Source organism: Cuculus canorus, chromosome 5 (assembly GCF_017976375.1).
Source record: "Cuculus canorus isolate bCucCan1 chromosome 5, bCucCan1.pri, whole genome shotgun sequence".
Taxonomy (NCBI): Eukaryota; Metazoa; Chordata; class Aves; order Cuculiformes; family Cuculidae; genus Cuculus; species Cuculus canorus.
In genome coordinates this window covers 56,945,926-56,967,409 of record NC_071405.1, presented here as the reverse complement: position 1 = coordinate 56,967,409, position 21,484 = coordinate 56,945,926, and the positions used below count along the sequence as shown (strand labels likewise).

Sequence of the window (21,484 nt, the reverse complement as noted above, 5' to 3'; positions counted from 1 at the left end):
AACTAGTGCAGCCCCTGCTCAGCACAACCCCTGACCAAATCCAGTGTGTGAAATTGCAAAAACTGGCAGTGCCTCTGGCCTCAGTGCAGGGAAATAGCCAAGATGAAAGCATGGTTTCTTTATTCTCTCATCAAGCTGGCCTTTATTTTTTCTTTCCAGTCTTAGAGTTATTCTTATCTTTTCTGATGTATGTTATCTTTCAGAGTCACTGAGAAATAGTGGGTGGATTTGCAATAAAATATGTACAGCCAGGCCAAAGTATTTTCAAATTAGCTTGTCTCAACTTTGAAATAATAGTAATGTCAGTTATTGAAAAACTCAAGACAAGTACTTTATACTAGTGCTAAGTATTTAGCAATAATCACTAGTGTTAGGCCTCAAGGTTATCTTTGCAGATTCTGTTAACTCTTCTGTGTCATACAAGAGCGTGTATTCTTCCTTTAACCAAACTCACTTTCTCTGCTGTAAAATTGTCTTGTGTTTGACCTTAAGAACTGACTGAAAACCTTTGCATCCTGTTTCTTATTCCTCCATCTTTGCATGATGAAAGTTCTCCTTTCATTTTCCTCATCTATATTCACTTTAAATACCCAAAATGAAAACAAAAATCCTTGGCAGCTTGCTTGTAAAAGAAGCAAAGATCTGCATTTAAAAGAATGATAAATAGGTAACTCATTGCAGAGAGTGGCACCAAGACTGAGATTGTACCAATGTCCCAAAGAACAGAAAAAAGTATTTCAGAATATTGAAGGAGATAAAACTTTTGCTTTTATGCTACTCTCCCTATAGCATCTTAATGTATTTCAAGAAATGGTTACATATATTTTTAACCTTATTCTCCAATTTTTGTAAGCGGAGTAAAGAATGTCTGTCTTAATTTATTTTGTACTTCTTCTAGCTTAGCCTAAAAGGCTTCAGTATTGTACCTTTCACGGGTGACCTGTAACTTTTTTAATGGGAGTGAAATGCCTGAAGTGCTTATATGCAGAGCAGCAGAACCCAATGGCCTTCATTTCACAATAGGTTAGAAATGGATTTAAAGGGCAGTGGTGCAGATGCCTCTACCCAAGCCAGAGCTCAGAAGGGATAGGTACAAGTGAGTACAGAACTGTTTGCTTTCCCTTTCCCTTGCATTACTGTGGGATACTTGGAAACATTTAATTAAAGCTATTGTATGCATGCTTAACTTGGAGATGTCTGTGGTTCCCTGAAACCATTACACAGGAGCACCAAAGAAAATACAAGGGAGTCACTGAAGGTAAATACAAATGAATTAGAAAAGCATAGCAACCAGAGAATACGTGTCCCATAATACAACAGTCAAAGGTCATGAGATCACAGATGCTCAGTTGCTCATGCATATCTTCTATTCTCTCTACTTGCATGCTTGCTCCAGAGAGGGCAAAGATTTAATGAGGATGGGGCTAGCTTTAGCAGTTCTCACCCTTCCTCACACCCTGTATCTGAAAGAGCACTGAAAGCCCCTTTGAAGTTGGAATAGACACATATTGAACTGTCCCAGTGCACACATACAATCTGGGGTTTTCTCATCAGGTACAAAAATACAAGGTTCTCTTCCGGCTGCTCTGGATGTGAACAAAGCTGTTGAATCAAAGACTTATTGAATTTAGGTCTGGAAAGAAGTTTCTCCATTGCATCTGTCTTTTCAACCTGCAGTAACAGCCCTTCTCAGAGTCTCACAATTTCTATTCATCAGTTCATTTTTCCTAACAAGAAATCTTGTTCAGAAAAAACGGCACACTATTTACAGGAAGATTGGCAAAGTCAAAAAGTGACTGTAAAACTGATCTCCTGTTAAAACACGTACAGTATCTGCTCTGATGTAGATACTATTAGAAGTCAGCAATCTCTGATTTGCTGTCAGGGCCTTGAAGGTGATTTCAGAGTCAGATTTGTTAGACTTGGTGACATTGTAAGTGTTATCACTTGTCATTAGCAGAGCTAACTTAGTTGCTCCAAGTTCCACCTAATCTATCCAGCTCACTACCACAGCTTCTGACCTACTTAGTCACTTCCTGTCTTTGATTTTAGGCTTAAAGGCTCTTTTCTATGTTAGCCTGTAACTGCCATTTAATCTTAATCAAACTTCCTTGGACTTCCATTACTATCAAGCACAACTCTTCTCACTGTAATACCCACCCTTCGGAGTGCAAGAAAACTGATTTACAGCCAATAGTCTGCCTCTTCTCTTATGCTCTAAGTTCATCGTTGCTTTGTTTTCCTTCCTGCATGAGTCACTCCTTCCCTCTCTCTGAGACATCGTGCTATGCTTCCTGTTCCCCTTGGTCTGTCAGTGGCTGAGAAGCTGCCGTGCACGCCTTTACTGCGGAGATGGGGTGAGTATTATCGCACGTGCCCAGCTACCATGTGCAGATTCAGAAAAAGCTGAATAGGAAGAAACTGAGTTGCCCACAGGCTGCTACAGAAAGTCATCTCACCTATTATGCTTTTGCCTCTGACCAGAAATGATGACCTACTCTGTTTCTTTATACCTTTCTTAAGAGCTACTTACGCAGAACACAGCTGTTTAGTCTGCATCTCCCAAACATAGCATCTCCTCTGCTACTTCAGTTGGTGTGGGGTGGGTACAAGCTTAAGGACTTTCCCAGTTCTTACTGGTTCACTCATGCTACAGAAACATACCTTTGAAATAGGTTTCTTTGGCCAGTTTCTTTCTATGACCGGAATCCAGTTTAAAGTTGTTAATCCTGTGTCCTGGTGACTTTTGCCTGTACAAGGACACTGCTGAGCTGGTGAAGTCTGTTGTTCTCTGAGTTTCTTTCATCAGCATGGAGTTCAAAGATATGGCCCTGTGCTCTTTGAATGTCAGATACAAAGCATATGATGGCAGTGGCAGCTGTGCCTGTAACACGTAGGAGAGATTTATTCAGTTTTTTCTTACACGTATGCTCTCTCCCAGCTCTTTTTTCAATATACCCAGTTATGCTTTTCCCTCTTCTTCCTACTGCTGTGCTCATCAGCACACATATTCTTTTGGGTTTTGTTGTTGTTAACATATGGAGGTTATATGATCCATCACTGAGTGCAGCCCTGTCATCTTAATAGGCAGAAAATACCACACATTTTGGAAGGAGGACTTAGCTACAGGCCGTTCTTATTAAGTCTCTCCTTCAACTTATCTCAGCTTAAATTGTATTTTTGAACTGCAGTCACCATGCGGCACTGTAAGTTGAAAACAACCACTTGAGCCCTTTCCAGTGAGGCTTTAACTGGCCCTGATACTAGGCATGAAGGAGAGATAAGCAGCACATTGAAGTCGTAGTATCGCTGTAGCTGACGGCAAGGAGTGAATGGAAACATACCCTCCCTCTGGCACTGCCTGGCTCTGGATGAGGGGAGAGGAACGGGCCAAGCAGCTCGGGTTTACACACGCAGTGGGAGCCAGCGGCCTCTCAGCTGATGACAGATTAGACTCAAGGCCTGGTTAGTGGGAAGACTGTGATTAGACCTCAGAAGCATCTGTCTCTAGCACTAAAGAAATTACTGCTGCAGGCTGCAATTTTCTCAGCAAACTGTAATTATAAGAGGAACCTCATTCCTACCGTTTTTCTGAACAACTTAAGTGCAGAAGAAATGTGGGTGAGGTTGCAGGGAAGCAGAAACTGTGAAAGGAGCAGGAAAGAGACACCTGTTTATTTTTGTTCAGCTCATTCCAATTATTTTCTTTCGGTTTCTTAGATTTGTATGAGTCACAGGCTATTTTTTCACAAAAGTCAGTACCAAGGTTTAAGTCCCTGAAGCTGTCCTGCCACCCACCTGAAGCTGAAAGGACACATCCTCTGTGCGTTTGTGCTTCATGGCGTCTTAGGTGAGTGTGGTGGTGCTTGCAGAAGGTGCCATACCAGCCTCTCTCCTCTGGCAGTGCCCTCTCTCTCCTCCCATGAGAGCAGCAGTGCAGGGTGCCAGACTTTGATCACAACATTTCTCAGGACACCCCTAGGAAGCTGTGGCCTGGGCAGAAGTGCAGGATATTGGACAATGGGCTGCATGAGTTTGAACCCTGCTCCCAAAGGCCCTGTCTAGACTAGGATTTAAGAGTTCCAACTTGAAAAGCATTAGATTGTATTTAGTAACTCTCTGTTTTAAAAGACCTAGAAAAAGCAGCATTTGAACTCCCAATAACACTTGGAATTTTTGTGCAAATAACAATGTCAAAAAAAGAGCAAGATTTCTCTACCAGAAAATAACCTTTTGTTTGTGCAGATGTAACTCCATAGAAGCTCGTTTGCCATTAGTGTTTTCTTTGCTTGAAAAATAAGAAGAAACAGATTTTTTTTTTCAATTTAAATCTAGAGGCTCACTCAGAGAACAAGAAATATCTAAGAGTAGAGTTTGCCAACATAGCTTTACCATCTAATACTTAAAATGTAGACAAGGCCAAAATGATTCAAACTAATCTATGTGCTACTTTCTTAACTGTCCTCAGGGCTTTAATGCAACAGTTCAGTATACTTTGAAGGCAAAGAGTGTCATGTCTGTGTTAAACAGTTTTACATCAACACTGTACTCATCTAGAAGAAAGCAGAATTGCTCCTTACCAGCACGTCTGCCCTCCGTTCCACAGCATGCCTGGCAGCACAACCAGGGACGAGAGTGTGGCAGCAGGAACTTGACCCTTGAGGCTGAAAGCACCAGGAGGCAGCAAGTTGGCGAGTGGATCCGCTTGTCTCCAGAGCCAAGTCTCTGCAGATACTGGTGGGAAAGACACACATCTGGAGTTGTCTGGAATTGGCACAGATTGCTGTGGACAAAGAGGAGAGAAAGGAAGGGTTGGAAGGAAAGTGGAAAGAATGCTTCTTACACATTTCGCTTTCTTTTCCATCTGCTTGTGTGATTTGCTGTGAGCTATTAAACAGCTGCAGTGCTCTGCCCCAGAAGGGACTGTGTTTCAGTAGAGATAGAGAATGATTCCTACAGCTAAGCTCTTTGGGAGCCCCCTAGAAAGAAAGGGGTGACAGGAATAATGTTTTTCTGATGGACTGTTTTGCTAAATACAGTTGGGACTGCACCACTTGAGGCAGTAGGCAGAGATGCTGTTCTGGCTGCTCAGAACTGAAGTCCCTGGCAGGCATTGGGTACTGCTGGGTACTTCCAACTCATCCTGTTCATAGTAAATGAGTCCCTCTTGTCCTTTGCCTTCCAGGCAGAACCTCCCAACTCTCCCACACTGGTTCTGAAATTCAAGAAGGACAGATCATTCAAGCAAAATGTGTTTGCAGACTGGAAGAATTTGCAGCTTAGGGGGATGAGGGTAGTGAAGGAGGACCAGGACAAGTAGGAGCAGGCGCATTGCAACTGCCAAGGACTGAGCAGGAGAACATTTTCTTGCATCCATTCAGATGCTCAGCTATTTCCTTCGTTGTTCCTGCAGTCAACATGCTCCACCTGCTTTTACTTACCCATTTCCTGTTTACGGCTTCCAAAAACTGTCTCATGAAATCACTGATCTGTCACTAGATCTGTCTTTACAGTCCCTTTTGGGCAGGATTCACTATTTTTTTTTTCCTCTCTCGTTGGTACACAGACCTTTCAGATGGAAGTTGTTAGCTGTGTGTGCATATCTGCATGCATGTGTATGTGCATGCAGTCAGTAGGTACGGCAGGAAAGTATGTACTCACTCAGTAGTTCTTTCTGCCTCCATACGCCCCTTTTTTTCTTTTCCTAGTGCTTGCTGCTTTTTTCAAACTTGAGCAAAGAAATAAGCAGCAGCACCAAAGGCAAGTTCCCTCTTCTTTGAAGGCAAGTTCCTTCTTCTTTAGAACAGAGGACTCCAGATACTTAAAGGAAAGACACTTCCCATTACTTTCAAGTATCTGGGAGCTCTCCCACAAACAAGCGATTTGTTCCCTGGATAGCTCACCCAAGCTTCAGATTATTTTCTAGCTTTGAAAACAGTGAGGTAATTTCTCCTAGTCTGCTGTTCAGTTTCTCAAATGTGAAAGGCAAGATGTGAGGAGCAGGAAGGATCAGCCAAATAAAAACAAATCTTTCTTACAGTTTAGATGGCTCCCATGAGTCCCCATCTCACACTTAGTCACACGCGTTGTAGAAATCACTAGAAAAGCATGCATACTTTAAGTCCACTGTCTTTAGCTGTACTATAGATAACACTGCAGCTACCACTAAAATCAAATTTATTTGTCATTGCTCTTGCTGTTTGTTTACTTTTTGTATTTCTCTTCTGGAGCAGTGAAAATAGTTTCTTTGGTTTCCTCTCTAATTCTCATGCTCTTGCACAGCGCTGCAATGTTTGGGTTGCGGTGAGCACTGAAGGGGAATGTTCCCTTCTTAAAATAAATCATGGAAACATTTCTGTTGGAATTAGGGCTTGTAGAAGTTTATTTTTTTTAATAAGAAGAATGTTGGGCCAACTTTGACCTGACACCATATTCTTTTAAAAATAACAGGCTTATAATGCACGTCAGTGTATATATTGAGATGTATATATATATGTGTGTGTATGTACGTGTATATATACACACCAGTATTAAGCCAGATACACTGGTATAACTGAGCACTGAAATCATCCTTTAAGAATGCTGGACAGATCTGCAAATTCCTTAAGTAGCCCTGCTGCAAGTTAGTGTCAGCCTGTACGCTTACTGTGCTGACTTAGGTGTAGAAAGCATAAGTCCATAAACACACACCAGCACTGTCACTGAGCTGTTTCACACTTCCATAATTGTGTTGACGGGCTCACACTCATGCAAATTGCTGAATATTTCAAGAATGTTAGACCTCCTGTTTTAATTGTAACGTAAATCTGCACAGGTAGCACTTCTGTATGGGCTAGGAGGTATAGTCTGGGCTTTAGTGTTGTCCAGGCAGCTCTCTGCTGTAGGCGTAGCACAACCCCGCTTAGATCAGAATTTGCTGAAGTATCCTTCAAGCTGTCTGTGAGAAGCTTCTGAACTTTTTTTTTTTTTTTAATGAGGAAAAGGAAGCAGTTTTTTCTACACAGAAGCGTCTTTCAGATTGGCTCAAGTGTTTAAAATGGTTACTTTGGTTCTCATCCAGCCCAATTCATTCAATGGTTTGTGTCAGGGTACTTGTCATCAGTGGCATTTGCCCAGAGTGAGTCACACCCACCCAGGCAACGATCTGAGAGAGCCTTCAAATCTTTTTCATCTTCATTTTATAGGGTATAGCCCTGGTAAATTCATGACCGTATTGTACCACACAGCTCTTCCTGCAGCAGCTCCTTTTTTTGTAACCAGCTTTCAGTCCAAGGGGCAGCTATTTCCAAAAGAGTCTCTGGTTCAGTGCCCGTCTTTGTTTTCCAGATGTTTCTTTCACAACGCTGCTTTCCCGTTACACTGCAAATTTGGATACACTTGAGATATTTTTGCCTCCCTCCTCCACCCCAAAAATGGAGGAAAGCTGAACTATATGAAAACGTAACGAGAATGAGAACCTCAGGGAAAATGGCCGGGAGGTGTAGAGGACCACGCAGGTCTCTTTCCAGGAAATGGGTAGAAGGTTCATCCCATGAGTCACAGAAACCTTAGATGACTAAATTCTTGAAGAATAAACTGTCAGGAATATGATATTGGACAGGACAGTTGTTGAGGGGGAGGAGAAAACTTCTTAAATAGCTCCTGTTTGGTTTTTGTTTGTGACTCATTCCTGAGGAAATTGCTGCATCTCTGGCCAGGGATCGGGCAGTGCACAGGCGGTGCCAGCCCCCCTATGCAGAAGCAGTAGGCAGGGCATGGGGTGCACAGCCCTGCCACTCCAGACCCCAGCGCTCCTGCCGCAATGGGCTGAATGGGATTGGGAGCGCTCCATGGCCATCACTTCAGTTCGCTTCCATTGCCCTTGCCCACCATGAGGAAAGAAATACCAATAATTGATGGGTTTGGGCCGTTTTATTGCTCATCACCATGAAGATAACAGTATTGAAGGCAGGCAGCCTGTGAAAGAAGATTGTACACAGCCCAGGTGAATAAAGGAAGACATAGTCTTTAGTGCACATACACTATCTGAATCAATTTGGCTCCTTTTTCTTATACTAGCAGGTATGAAACCCAAAGGAAATGGTGGTATTAAAACTCAAATTCTAAGCTCCTTTTTAAAAAGCTTCTTCCTCTGCCTGCTCCAACCAGTAAACCAAATTGTGTCAATAAAACTGGCCCAAAGCTCTGGATTTGGATTTCAGAGAAGATCTTAAGATTTTAAGTGCCAGTAGCAACAGAAGCAGTCAGACACCCTCCAAAGCTGCCTCCAGAGGAGCTGAACCAGCATTAGCAGCAGTGGGAAATGTTTGCAGTATTAGAGAAACCCCAATGTTCCAGCACACTGCTGCCAGTTCCCATTTTGGTGAGTTTCTTCCAGAGCATTTAACGTTTCAACATTAGTTCTGTGTCTCACAATGCTGTTTACGTAATAATCACTCATTTGGTTCCCATTAGAATCATGGTATTTCTTCTGCAAACCACTGCTTGTAAAAATCAAGCCACCCAGTTTTTTGTGAGACTAATATAGGGAATTATCTGTAGGATGCACACTGTAATTCTCAAATGGAGAGTTGGGGGCTTCTTTTCCACTCTTAGGCATGCAAAGTGCAGATCTGAGCAGCAGGAACATGAAAGATCTGTTAAGGGTTGCTCCTGCAAAACCACAATGTAGTTACTCCCTGGTAGATGTTCTTCAGATACTACATTGATACAAAGACAGTCCTTTGCTCCTTGTAGTCAGAGTGGCAAGAATCCTCTTAAGAGTGTGGGAATGGTCAGTGTAGTTCTTGCAGGTTGTCCCAGTACTGCTACCTTTCAAGGCAGCACAAAATGATTCCTTGCATTACATACACCAGCACTTCGAAGAATTCAGTTTCAAATGTCTTAAACAATGGGGTGGGTTCACTGCTTCCTGCACTTGCTCTGCAGCCTAACTTGTTTCACGACCTGGAGCATTTTCCTGAGTGTCTGTGCACTTTTAACTTTAATAGTGCACCAACTATCTCTTCTTCAAGGTGGCTCACCAAAAGTTTCTGTTGTGTGAAATTCACGTTATGTGGTGCCTTTTATTTTTTATGAGGGTCAAGAAAACTCTGAAAGATTGATGGCTTCTTCTCTTTACTCTTTCTTCCTCAGAAATAATAATAAGTAATTAATAATACGTTATGGCTTTTCTGGCTGTTCATCTCAGTGATTTACAAGGAAGGGCAACATTGTTGTACTCTTTTTAGAGATGGAAAAAACTGAAGCACAGGGCAGGAAACAGTTTGCCCACGATCATTCAACGAGCCCATGGCAAGACTGGGATATTTAACCAGGTCTCTGCAATAGTGTCCTACTTTTTTTTTAACTCTTCTCCCTCCCGGTTCAGGAGCCTGTGGCTTTGATGGATAACCTAGAGAAGGACAAGCTTTCCATGAACTTTTTCAGAATTGTCATACTGTAACTGAAAGGTCAGCTTGTTGAATATTTAACAGTTACTATGTTTCCAATGTGTTGGTTAAGCATCCTAATTAAGTAGTGATTAAAAAAAAAAACAACAAAGAGTTTTAACAGACTGATTCAGTCCCTGGGGCCTCTGTGCTGAATTTCCTTCAGCTAGCCTCTGTTTTCCCAGTTGCAGATTGTCCAGATTAAGCACAGTATATATCAAGCATGTTCTTATCAGTGTACTGCAGGGAGATTTCCTTCCTCTTCAGTGCCACCGTGCTTACTTCACCTGTTGTGTTTCCCTTACGGGCAGATTTTGGTAATCGTGTTTCTCAGAATCTGGAGAGTTGCTGAATTATAAATCTTCCCGTTTGGAACAATAACACCGCAATGTGAACGGTGCGGTGCGCTGGACAGAGTGATGCACAGCACTGAACAGGCTCACCCAGGTATCAGAAGCACTCTGGCTTTAGCAGCACAGAGCTCTCCATGGGCCACAGCAAGGTGCTTCTCCTGCCTGCCTTAAAGTTATGCCTGTCCAGCCTGTCATTTCAGCGATTATCTTTACTGGGAGTAGTTCTGCCTGAGTACACGGTAAGACAAGTTTTGTTCCTCATCTTCCCATGGGAATGGCTGGGGAAGGCAGCCACAGCTGTGTGATCACAGTCCGATCTGCCAGCATCTTGTAACTGCCCCACACTGATCGGACACTGAACTGACAGCAACCATCATGTGGAAAGTGCAGCACTCGATATGGATCGAGAAATGTAAAATCAGAGCTCTGGGTAGGTCAAAGTTATATCTGAGGGAAAGCACATAGACCTTCCTGGCTGCTGACCACTTGCAAAGTATACCAGTAAGTGAAGCCCTTACCATCTTGGTTATTTCCCCCACTGCTCCTTCAGGCTTCCTTTATTCCAGCATCTGAGGATTTACCAAAAGCTGCAAGGCTGCTGTAGGTCACTGAGCACATTGTCTTTGCTTTCAGGTTAAGTTTGAGAAATAACCAGTGGTGTCATGCCTCCGGGCCATGTGCATAGAGGAAGCTAAGAAGCAACAATAGATTACATAAAGCAGGGAAATCCCCCTCAAACTTCTCCCAGACTATCTCAAACTGAAGTTGATTTGCATACATACACTACAAATAGCTTTGCAATGGCTCCCGTGAAAGGGTTACATGTGTTTGCCTATAATCATTTAGGCCAGTTCCACCAGTTGTATCACTCAGAGAAAATAAAAAAAGACTGAATCAGAGCCTGTATAGAAATCTAAGCAGTTTTATGTATCAGCAACCTACTTCAGGTAAGGATACAACCGGGTAATGCTGTTCCACAAAAAATCAATGGGAAATAGAATCATAGAATAGTTTGGGCTGGAAGGGACTTTAAAGATCATCTAGTTCCAGCCCCCCTGTGATGGGCAGGGACACTTCCCAGCTAGATCAGGCTGCCCTGATCTGTTCAATATCTATTAGTAACTAGCAATTATTCTAGAAAAACAATGCTGAAAATCTATGTTAAGCTTTATAATTTGTGATTATGGATGAGTGGTATCATTCTTCAGCTAAACTTGCAACTAAGCTTCCTATACAAACTCTTTTTTGGTGGAAAATAGGCCTTACTGAAAGCCAGAAAAACACTGTAGTATCCTGTAGCTGAAAGCTCTGGCCAGCTGCTTTACAAAATCTGAGACTAATTAGGCCTAGAATTCCTGAGTGGTGTTGTTCAAAAAGCAGTGCTGTTAAACAGACTTTGAGAATTCCTGTGATTTGTTTAAATGTCATGGTTTAGCAGAAACATACAAGTGAGCAGAAAAGAGTGTATTGAAAATGCGTATTTACTGAGTTATCTCATACTCAAAAATGTAGTTGGTTAATATGGCCTACGAAAATCTTTTACATTTTCTTTGATGCACAAAAGATTACAATGTTCATAAGCCTAGTATGTCATGACTATGGAATGCCTGAATTCTTCTTGAAGACAGACAATATTTTCTGTTCCCTTGCTGAGACAGTGGGCTTTTGAGGGGGTTGTTTGTTTGTTTGTTTGTTTTTATAGGATAAGAATATGAAGTTCCCAAAGGCTCACTATGAGCTGTTTCTTTAGAAGGAACTTGCTCACCTATTCCCCTTCCTAGCTTTCTACTGAAATAAGTTCTCGGGTATGTTTCCTGCCAGCCCTCTCCCAAAGCTAGGCAGAGTATAGGCATCTGCACTCGTTCTTTAAGCTCTTCCGGTAAATTCACAGAAGGAGTTCCTGTACATTTTCTGGGTTGTCAAGCCAGCTCTCCATTGAAATTAAGTATAGGTGGGTATGGATATAATTTTAAATAATGCTGTAGGTGCCTTGCAGTAAGTACCAAAGCTGTTTTAAACAGTATTAGAGGTGCTTTTGTCAGTATAGCATATTCCCTGGAGGAACTTATCAAAGGTGTATTTGCAAAAGTGGGGTTTGTTCTACCTGCATTAGGGTTATCATCCTTGTCAGTATACTTATACCAGGATAACTATGTAAGCAACTCTTCTAGTGTAGTTGCTTTTCATATAGTTAACAGAGCTAGAAAGGAGGAGGAAAACTGAGACACAGCTTCCCTTGACAACCTGTGTAAGCCTTGTGTTTCTTCTACAATATAAGCTCTGTTAATGTTGCTGATGTCATGGCCTGTTGCAGTGGAATACCTTGCCTGTCACCCTCCTCCTTTCAGTGTTATTGGCTTTATTCAAAGCTTTGATACTGAAAAATAGGAATCAGCCCAGAACTGGCTGTTCTGCAGAGTCCTTCAGGCAGCTCCCTGTGGTCTCCGTGTGCTACGATGGAGGTTGTCTCGGTGGATCTGCTGTAGAAACTGAAGAAGTATGTGTTGAATAGGCCTGGGACACCATGTAATGCAATTAGTAGCAGCAAACACAAGGACATGACATGATCTTACTGATGATTCGTTAGTACCTTGGATATTTTGGTCTTGGTGTTTTTTCACTTTGTGTTCTCTTCATCAGCTTGCAGGTTGATCATGAAGGTTTTCTTTTTTTTTCATATCTCCCCTCGCAAACAACAGTCCATTTTCTACATAAGATGTCTGATCACAGTAATGTAATATCCTGTGTTTACATAGTAAACTTCATCCCAAAGCACTTCACAGCCTGGCACTAATATGGGACTAAGATTAGAAGAGGACCAGCCCGTACTGGTTAGGAAGCAGTCTCTGCTCTCAACATAGGTATTAGGAAAGCATATAGGGTGGAGCTGTAATATTTTCTCTGAATCTAAGCCAAGTTGCTAATAGTTGTAATATATTGATATAAGCTGTGCTCTATTTAACTCTAGGAAATGTGTTTGAACTGTAGAAAATAAGCTGTAGTAGAGAGCGTCAGTCCTCTTGCACATCCCATTCTCTGTGTGTAGGCAGTGCCTACCAAAAAACAGCTTTACTGGAAAATTAATGTAATGCAAAGGTCCTCAGCAAGTATACAGTGACGTTCAGAGAGTGCTGCCAAACGATGGTAGAGGGGGCTGGACTACTCTAAAGTTTGGCTCCAGAGCATGAGAGTAGCATCTGAAACTTTGCCAGCCAGAATGAGAATGAAAGTCTTGACACTGATAACTAGAATGATAGCCAGGCAGCAAAAAGAGGATCATTACATATAAACCAATCCATTTTCAGCAGGTCTGTGAAATTAGTTTGCACTGAACTAACTACCTTGGTTTGTTTTGTGGAGTGAACAGGTTTCCAAGTGGTCGTTTGCTGGAGGAAGCGGTAACTTTGTGATCTTGTTTTGACATACTGACATTGAGATGTTTGTCTTTACTGTGTGTTTCAGATGGAAAGGATCAAATAAATTTAACCTTGGAAGGAACCAATCCTGCCCTACAGAACATACGAGTGAGGAACACTGCCTTGAAAGACACTCTTTGATGCAGCTTTACCCAGCACTAATGATGAGACTCTGAGCAATACATCCAATCTATAGAAAAGGACAAATGAAGCCTTCATTAAGAAAAGAATGAATGACAAGTCTGGTTTTCTAAAATTCAGTGAAGCACATAGCTTCTCTCTTCTTTTGTCTCTCTAAAGACCAACTTTAAAACTAGGTGCTTTTTTTTGTATGTGCGGGACCATACTTAATTCTGAACTTATGAATATCCTGTATTTTGTTCAGGTTAATTTGAGTGACATAATAATAAAAGCTTCTGAACAATGTACATGCTGCTGAAGAAGCATAGACCACACATGTCTTTCTGATTCACCCCACCACCTCCCAGGTCTGTAGGAACTGACAATCAAACACACTTGGTGTCCAGAGTCCATAACAGACTCAAATGTTTGCTTCTGCTTTTTCAGAGAAATTATAAACCCACTCATTATCTTGATTAAGAAGCGATAGTTCAGTGAGCTCTTATTTCTGTAACTCAGTTGAAATCATTGGAGATGATATAACAGAGTTGCTAATAGCTGGGCTCTGACAGTTCAGAATGGAAGAACAGGTAGCAATCCCGAAGGTGGGAACCTGGGTGAGTATTACAGCTGCTTAGCTTCCTCTGTCTTCAAAGCACTTTTAGAGTATTCACAATGTGACTGCAAATCACAGGACTATTTACTCACCTTAAAAAATACTTAAAAAAAAAGTATGACTTGCTCAAAGCCACTGAAAACATCACTGGCTCGGTTGTGATCAGGATCAGGTTGCTCCTGATTTTGTCCTCTGCAGTCTCAGGAAAGGCCTCTCTGACCAACTTCTTGAAAAGCAGAGTAACCTGTACAGAAATACGGGAGGTCTGGAGTACTGCCTAAGTGGCTGCAGATGACCCAGCAAGGAAATCAGCCGCAGTGAGGCCACCTGTGGTAGTGGGGCAAGCAGGTCGCCATCAGCTGTTTGCCTGACAGTTTTTGAGTGACAAGAGAGTTCCTAGGGAGAACGTGGACACTGTTAAAAACTACTGCACACCCTTACTGTGGCAGTGCAAGAGATTGAGGAGCTGATAGGATGTGGAAGCTGATGTTGTGTCACTCCCAGTCACCAAACAGGATGGCATGGAGAAGGCTACTCTGCAGATATCTACTTACATGCCTGCTCACGAAGCTCTGGGCTCTCAACTTCAGCAAGAAAGTTTCCATCACAGCAAGGAAGCTACTCCATTTCAGTAAGCTACTTCTAAAAGCTACTACATTTCACCTTGGGGTTCACCAGTTCCCCAGCATCGATATTACCAGTTTTGTGCTTTGAAGAGACCTTTGTAAAATTAATTTTAATTTTGTTTTAGCTGAGGATTAGTTTTTTCCTTGACAATGCTGCGTTAGTGGCCGTTCAGTCAAACCCCACTGAACTTGCTTGTAGCCATTTTATCAGGGTATCTTGTAAATATTTGGTAAAGCACTCAGACACAGAAGTGTTTTTTGCTCTTACAGTCACATGGCTGGTTCCAGGACCTTTCAGAAGCACAAAAGGCTGAAGGCAGGGAAAATTCCACTGAGATTTATTCAAGTCTCCTGGGAGCAACTGCACTCTGTTTAGACTAAAATTTCTCATTGCTGCCTCTATTTTTACAAAACATGTAAGGATAGAGAGAGGAAGCTGGAGGGTAGGTTATTTTATTATTATAAACACCAAAATGCAAGCACTGTTTCACTCATTTCTCTCGTATTACCAGACTGTTTGCAGTTTGAGAGGGAGATAAGCTTTTTAATGCTCTCTGCACTACCTGAGAAATTTCCATCCAAGTTCTAAAACGTTTTACAAACATTAATGAATTAAAGCTTAATCCTCTTCTTCTCAGCCCTGTGAAGCAAGTACTAAATACAGTTTAAAGACAGGGCTAATGAGACTAAAGAAGTTGTGCCTTGCATGAAGTCACATGGGCAGCATTGCAAGAGGACTCAGGTCACTGAATGCCAGCTTTCCACTTCACAACACAGACAACACACATTCCCTCCCTTTGCAAGGCTTGCTGTACTTCCCCTTCTGGGGTAGTGTGAAAACATGCTAGCATCACACCTTGAGATAACCTTGTTTTTTCCCCTTGGAACAGAGAGACTACTCAGAGCTGCTCTCCCATGGGATTAACATGAGGAAAAGTTCCAGGGGAGGAGAGAGAGGTGGGGAGAGGGCAGAGCAAGTTACTGCTCTGTACACCTTGGGCATGTTCTGACTCCACTGCTGCCAGTGGAGTTGGTGTACTATCCCGAGCAACCTCAAACATTTTTGTATTTGCTTCCATATAATATTCAGGCAGGACTGTAGTAAAAATGCTATAATCAAAGAGAGAACTTGGCTGACAAGATAATTGGACAATGAGCCAATAGGTTAGTCCTGTACTGAATATATGTGATTTCATTATCCTTCTCTATGTGACCTGCATTTCTTACCGCTTCTTATTATCAGAATCCTATAACTACAACTGCAGCCATCTCTTTCCCATCTTCAGATGAGAGGGATAATCCATCAGCCAGTTCCTCTCCAGTGGTGTGAGTCAGGTTTTTACCAGGGGGATTAATGGGCAATTGAAGAGACTTGTTCCCAAGAGGGCTGAGCAAAAAGCAATGTGCATGAAGTCAGGGAGAGGAAACAAATTTATGGATTTAAAGTTTTTGAGTTCTTTTCCTGTTGTCCATACTGATCAATAATGAGACATGCAAAAGGTGGAAATGTATTGACAGTGGCTGGCGTAAGCGAGACTTAGACCTTTTCCACTGTGCAAACAGAACTTACATCAGTGAGCCCCCAAAACCAGATCAGTGTGCACCAGCTATTCCAGCCCTTGTAGATGAGAGACACTGGGATAAAAATCGGGTCACGGTGCAGCAGTTGCCTCCTGTCTGTCCTTTGTCCCTGCACTGGTGCCTTTGGCCTCTGCACACTGTTACCTTCCGTGACGAGGCTCCAGTGCTGGTCCTTTGGTACCACTTCTTCTGAAGCACCTTTCCCTGCAGAAGATTCAGACTCACTGCAAATGCTACGCACAGTGCTCATTTCATTCCCTGCTGAAAGGCAGCCAGGCCTGAGGTGGAACATGGCAAGCACTTCACCGTGCCTGGCAACGCCACACAGCTGCTGAAAACAAGCAGGGAAGAAAGTGGCATACGAACGCAGGGGAATTTTCACATAGGCAGGATGTAATTAGCAGAGTTGGAATTTGGCCACGGCGCTGGGGTTAAAACACTGGCTTGCAGGTAACACATTGGGATCTTTCATAATAAAGTGCTCAGGATCTCCTGTTTCTGTCTTACCTGGAAGAAGTCAGAAGATTCTTCCCTATTTAATGTTTCTGGACAGCTCTCAAACATCTGACACAAAGGAAAAAGTGTCTAATGGTGCTGCACCTGCAGTGCTTCTCCGCCAGCAACAGCCCGCTGCAAACAGCAGTGGAAAGGATCACATCCTGACAGGGTTGCAGCTCCATCACAGTAAGACATGCCACAGCTGCCTCCGTGCCCTGGGGTTTGCTTCACCCCTAACTCCCATTGCTCAGTTTTCAGGCCCCAAATCCCTATCAAGTAGAAAGAAATGATGATAAAATTAGTGCTACCCCTGTAAAACACAAGAGAGGGAATATTACCATTAGGTGCTGCTTCAGCCTCATTCTCTACCACTTGAAATAGTACCAATCAGACAATAGAGAATTAGATGAAGTGTTTCTCTCCAGTGCAGATGAGTGAGCTTTTCCGACTAGCCTTGCCAATAATACACAGAGCATTAAGAGCTCATACCTCCTCCTTCCTTGCAGCAGACAAATCATGTTCAAAGCAGCAAAACATATTTCCCCTTCATTATCTCACTTTCCGTATAAGCAACCTTTGCGTTTACTACAATGATGCTGAATGTCCACAAAAGGTTAAGGAAGTCATTCACGAATCTCACATGTGGAAAGTCTGCACGATGTTTCAGCGTGATACGGCCCACAATCTCAAATATAAATAGTCGCAAACCTCTGAGTCCTCGTCCATCAGACCTGCAGACCGTGTATAGTTCAACGAGCTGACTTCCTCCCTGTGGTGCATGCAAGCAAACCAAGGAGTTCCTGCAGTCCGAGAAAGCACAATCTTTGCATCAACAGGTCATAAAAAAGGGTCCCTTCCTATGCCCGTGAGAGCTCCCCATACCATCTTTTGTTTTCTTTGGGGGTTTTGTATGCTCAGGTTGCCGTGCAAGTCCTGCTCTGTTAGGTGTTGCTTAATACAACCACTGATCAAACTTGCTGAGAGTACCTCTCAGTCAGTGGGATAACAAACCTACAGACTGACTCAAACGGCAAACTGAGCTGGAGAGGGTAAAGTACAGGCAGCTGCAGGCAACAGGAAATCCAGCACTAATAAATAAAACGTTCTTATAGCCAGAAAGAGGAAATTAACAGCAGCAGCACAAACTGAGAGGACACAAGAGAGGAACACAGCGTAACTGTAGTGCGGGAATCACTGCATTACAGTGAGCTTATTTTTACAGAATGACGTTCTGGTTTGTCATGTGTTCAAACTGCAAAAAAGAGTGGGGGAATGGGAGGACTGCTCAAAGAGAGGGTCTCTCTCAGAAGTTGTCAACAACCACTGTAATTAAGGAAGCGGACAGAGCACACACAACCTGAGCTGCCGCCAAAGCGAAATGAAAGCATCTTTTGTTTGCAGCCGTAGCCCCAAAGGATAATAAAAATTGGTTCTATCATGCCAAGTGAGGAGCTGCAGGGACAGTTTCTGTTTGGCAAATGCGCTGCTCCCACCTTTCCAAAATTACATACTGTGGGGAGGCAGCAAGTTACTCCTCCTGTTTGTGCTTTCGAAGCACATGCCCACGCACCCTGTCTGACTGCAGCAGCCACCTCAGGGAGCTGCCCACCAGGCAGGTGGAGCCCCGACCACGATGTTAATGATGGAGGTGGCACTGCCTGAGCTCTGGCCCCGATGGGCTGCTCTGGCGCTGCCTGGTCCAGATTGCCTCAACTTTCCCCTGTGCACTCAGCCCTGGGTGTGCCACAACGTCACAGCATTGCAAGCACCAGTGGGAGCTGCCACTCCCAGAAGAGCTCCCAAGGGCGGCTGCATTCAGGAGGTTCTCTGGTGCCTTGGGAAGGACCTTCAGGCACACCACGCTGAACCAGTACTCTCTTTGTTGCTGGTAGCATCGTTCGCCCAGAATGGCTGTGTGGCCTGTGCCCATGCAGTGGCAGACGCTGGGGAGCAGTGGGTGGACTGGAAGAGCCGAGGGGTTCAGAACGGATCTTCTCAACTGTGTGACAGTATCATGAGGCTTTCATTGGTGGCTGTAGAAACTCATGTGCAGGTTCAGTGAAGGGAAAAAAAGCCATTCACAAATTACACACATATTTCTGAATTCATTCATCGAGTGGCGTTTGCCTTTCATCCTCCCCCCGAGCCCCGCGTGCATTGCTGGCATTCTCTTCCAATCCCATATAATAATTCCCAGGTCTCCACAAGCCACTGCCTGCCAATGGAGCCCACAGTCACTGGACCGCCAGCCCGGTCACATGAAAAGTTACATGCAAAGGTTTAATGCTTTCTCCTGACCCCAGTCCCTGTTCCCTGAATCCCCTGCAGTGTTTTCCTAATGAGGTGCCAGAGAAGCTTTGCACCGGGCAGGGTGCTAAGAAGGTAGCTATTTAGCTCCAGTGTTTCCAGAGTCTTTGCGCTCTCTTCTAGGCCATAAATATAATACAAGCTGTGGAGCCAGGTGAATGTCTGACAAGGCTGCCATCTACAACTGAAGGAAAAAAAGAACTGCTACCTTCCAGCCAACCACATGTTGCTGTCACCCCACTTTCCACAGCCCGACTATCGTGCTAATAGTTAATTGCTTCAGCAGGGTATGGAGATCACTTCTTAAAGCCTGTATACATGGGACAGATCTATGATGCAGTATTATTTTAACCTTCACTGGACATTGCTGATAGGTTTGTTACTTAAGGAATAAAAAAAAAAAATACAGTTTTCCCCTTAAAGCCTTCCATTACCAAATTCTAAATGACAGTGCAGGTATTTAATATATCACACAACCTGTGAAGTTGGCAAAATATTTTCTTTCACATCCCTCCTTACCTGAGACATCAGAGAAAACGCTGGCTTTTGGAGAGTCTCAAATAGAAGTGATTTTATATTAAAAAGAGATGAAAACCAGAAATGTTCAAAAGCTGTTTCTGATATATGGGCAGTGAGAGTTGTTTCCTCGCTATCAATGTAACATTAAGGAGTGCAGGTATTTCCTGCAGAAAGAGTTGTTGTTCTCCATCTGATGCTTCCACACAGGAGTTCACACGTATGACAGTGTATGATTTATGTACTGTAGCTCGGCGTTGGAAAGCATGGGAGCTGTGTCTGGCTCTTAGGGTCTGGCGTTCAGCTGGGTTTCACATGGCCCACAGAAAGACGTGCCAGCTGCACCTTAAAGCCAAACAATTGGATAATCAAACTGAGCATTTGGTTTAAGTTTTGGCTCTTGTTTTTGGAGGGGAGGGGGCAGGCTGGTAATGAACTCCAACCTATACATGCATTTTTCTGTGTTTAAGTGAAAAGACCATGGCAAAGTCTTACATTACCGTCTGTTTATACGGTTCTGGTTTAAGCTCCATCATGACCAATATAACTTTCAAAAAACAGCAAATGAAAAAAAATCTAAAAAATGTACAATATTTTTCAAATTCTCTGCTTTTCTCCTGCATTCAAAAGTATAAACCTTTTCTGCTCGACTGGCCGGCTGTTTGATTGTTGCTTTGTGTTTTATTGCATTGTTTAATTATTGATTGTAAGACTCCAAAATCAGAGTTCTAGTCTCAGTCTCTATGCTCAAATATAACTACTGAAAAGTGACTTGTCTATCTCTGCATTATATATGGCGTTTAACGTACTTTGCTTAAATTGGATATTTCCAACTCAATCGAAACAGAAGTCTTGAGAAATCCTGTTTCTCCCAGATGAGTGCATACCTGAATAATATAGGAATGACTTTTCTCACTCAAAAGCATTAATAAGGTACATGCATAAATTTTGGGTTTTAACCAGCCGGTGCTGCTTGTTTATTTAAAGGAACAACTTACTTAGCACTTCAGGAGGGATTCAAATTACCAGTGAGAATAGAGATAGATCTGAGCACTCAAATGGTAACATGTCTGTAGAAGAAAACACGAGTTGGTGATGTCTGTGCCTGTGATCTGCTGGCATTGCCCACCCTGCCACATGATGGCCAGGAGACCAGCAAGGATGATTTTGCATTTCTGGAATGTGCAGCGAAACAGGAGAACCTGGTGAACTATTAATTGTCTTTCCTTCTATGAAGTATTGTCTTCAAGACACTGGTTGACATTAATTTGGTGAAATATTTTGACTGAGAGAGTTGGGATTCTTTATGTCAGAGAAGAGAAGGCTCCAGGGACACACAATAGCAGCCTTCCAGTACTTAAAGGGGGCTACAGAAAAGATGGAGAGGGTCTCTATTGGGGATTGTAGTGATAGGATGAGGGATAATGGGTTTAGGCTGAAAGAAGGGAAATTTAGATGAGATACTAGGAAGAAATATTTTCCTGTGAGGGTGGTGAGGCATTGGCACAGGTTTCCCAGAGAAGTTGTGGATGCCCCATCCCTGGAGGTGTTCAGGACCAGGTTGGATGAGGCTTTGAGCAGTCTGATTAGTGGAAGGTATCCCTGCCCATGGCAGGGCGTTGGAGCTGGATGATCTTTAAGGTCCTTTCCAATCCAAACTATTCTATGAATCCATGAAAATGGGTTTGACTTTTGGACCCAATGGGCCATCTGTGAAGAAGAGTAAGTAGGGCAGCATGTGCCATGTCTCTTAAATATCCTTCCTTGCCAGAAACATCTGTAGCATGTTTCCCAGGCTGTGAAAAGTGTTACTGTTTCCAGCCCACCAAGTCACCCTTCCCTCTCCACACATCCCTCACCATCCCCAACCCTGCGTTGGGCTGAAGTGATGGCAAACATCACTCTGAATGACAATAATGATACCTGCCTGGGGGAACACGGTATATGTGCACATAATGCATTATTTTGTGCATGTTTCTGACAAGTATTGTATTTGCTGTCACTTTATAGTGGCGCGAAA

At 43.0% G+C, this 21,484-nt stretch overlaps 2 protein-coding genes across 17 annotated transcripts in view; one reads left to right on the top strand and one right to left on the bottom strand.

The window, feature by feature from the left end:
* RAD51B (RAD51 paralog B) overlaps positions 1-14,011 on the top strand; it is a 440,935-nt gene extending 426,924 nt beyond the window's left edge. For 14 of the 15 annotated variants that reach the window (XM_054068926.1, XM_054068917.1, XM_054068912.1 and 11 more), the window contains one exon: positions 13,247-13,791. In XM_054068926.1, the coding sequence (XP_053924901.1) occupies positions 13,247-13,341 (95 nt within the window). In that variant the 3' untranslated portion in view covers positions 13,342-13,791. Of the gene's footprint in view, positions 1-13,246 lie in introns of all 15 variants that reach the window. The other variant, XR_008450208.1, reaches the window with a different exon arrangement.
* On the bottom strand, positions 3,837-20,207 carry LOC128852387 (uncharacterized). 2 transcript variants are annotated; one of them, XM_054068927.1, is made up of 4 exons: positions 16,651-16,707; positions 16,133-16,474; positions 4,581-4,783; positions 3,837-3,993 (listed from the first exon to the last, which is right to left on the bottom strand). In XM_054068927.1, exons 1-4 carry the CDS (start codon positions 16,705-16,707, stop codon positions 3,837-3,839), a joined length of 759 nt encoding a protein of 252 aa, XP_053924902.1. The 2 variants fall into 2 exon arrangements, 1 of the variants encoding a protein (XP_053924902.1); XR_008450209.1 differs by lacking the exons at positions 3,837-3,993; positions 4,581-4,783 and having other exon boundaries at positions 14,196-16,347; positions 16,651-20,207.
* Positions 20,208-21,484: the final 1,277 nt, after the last annotated feature.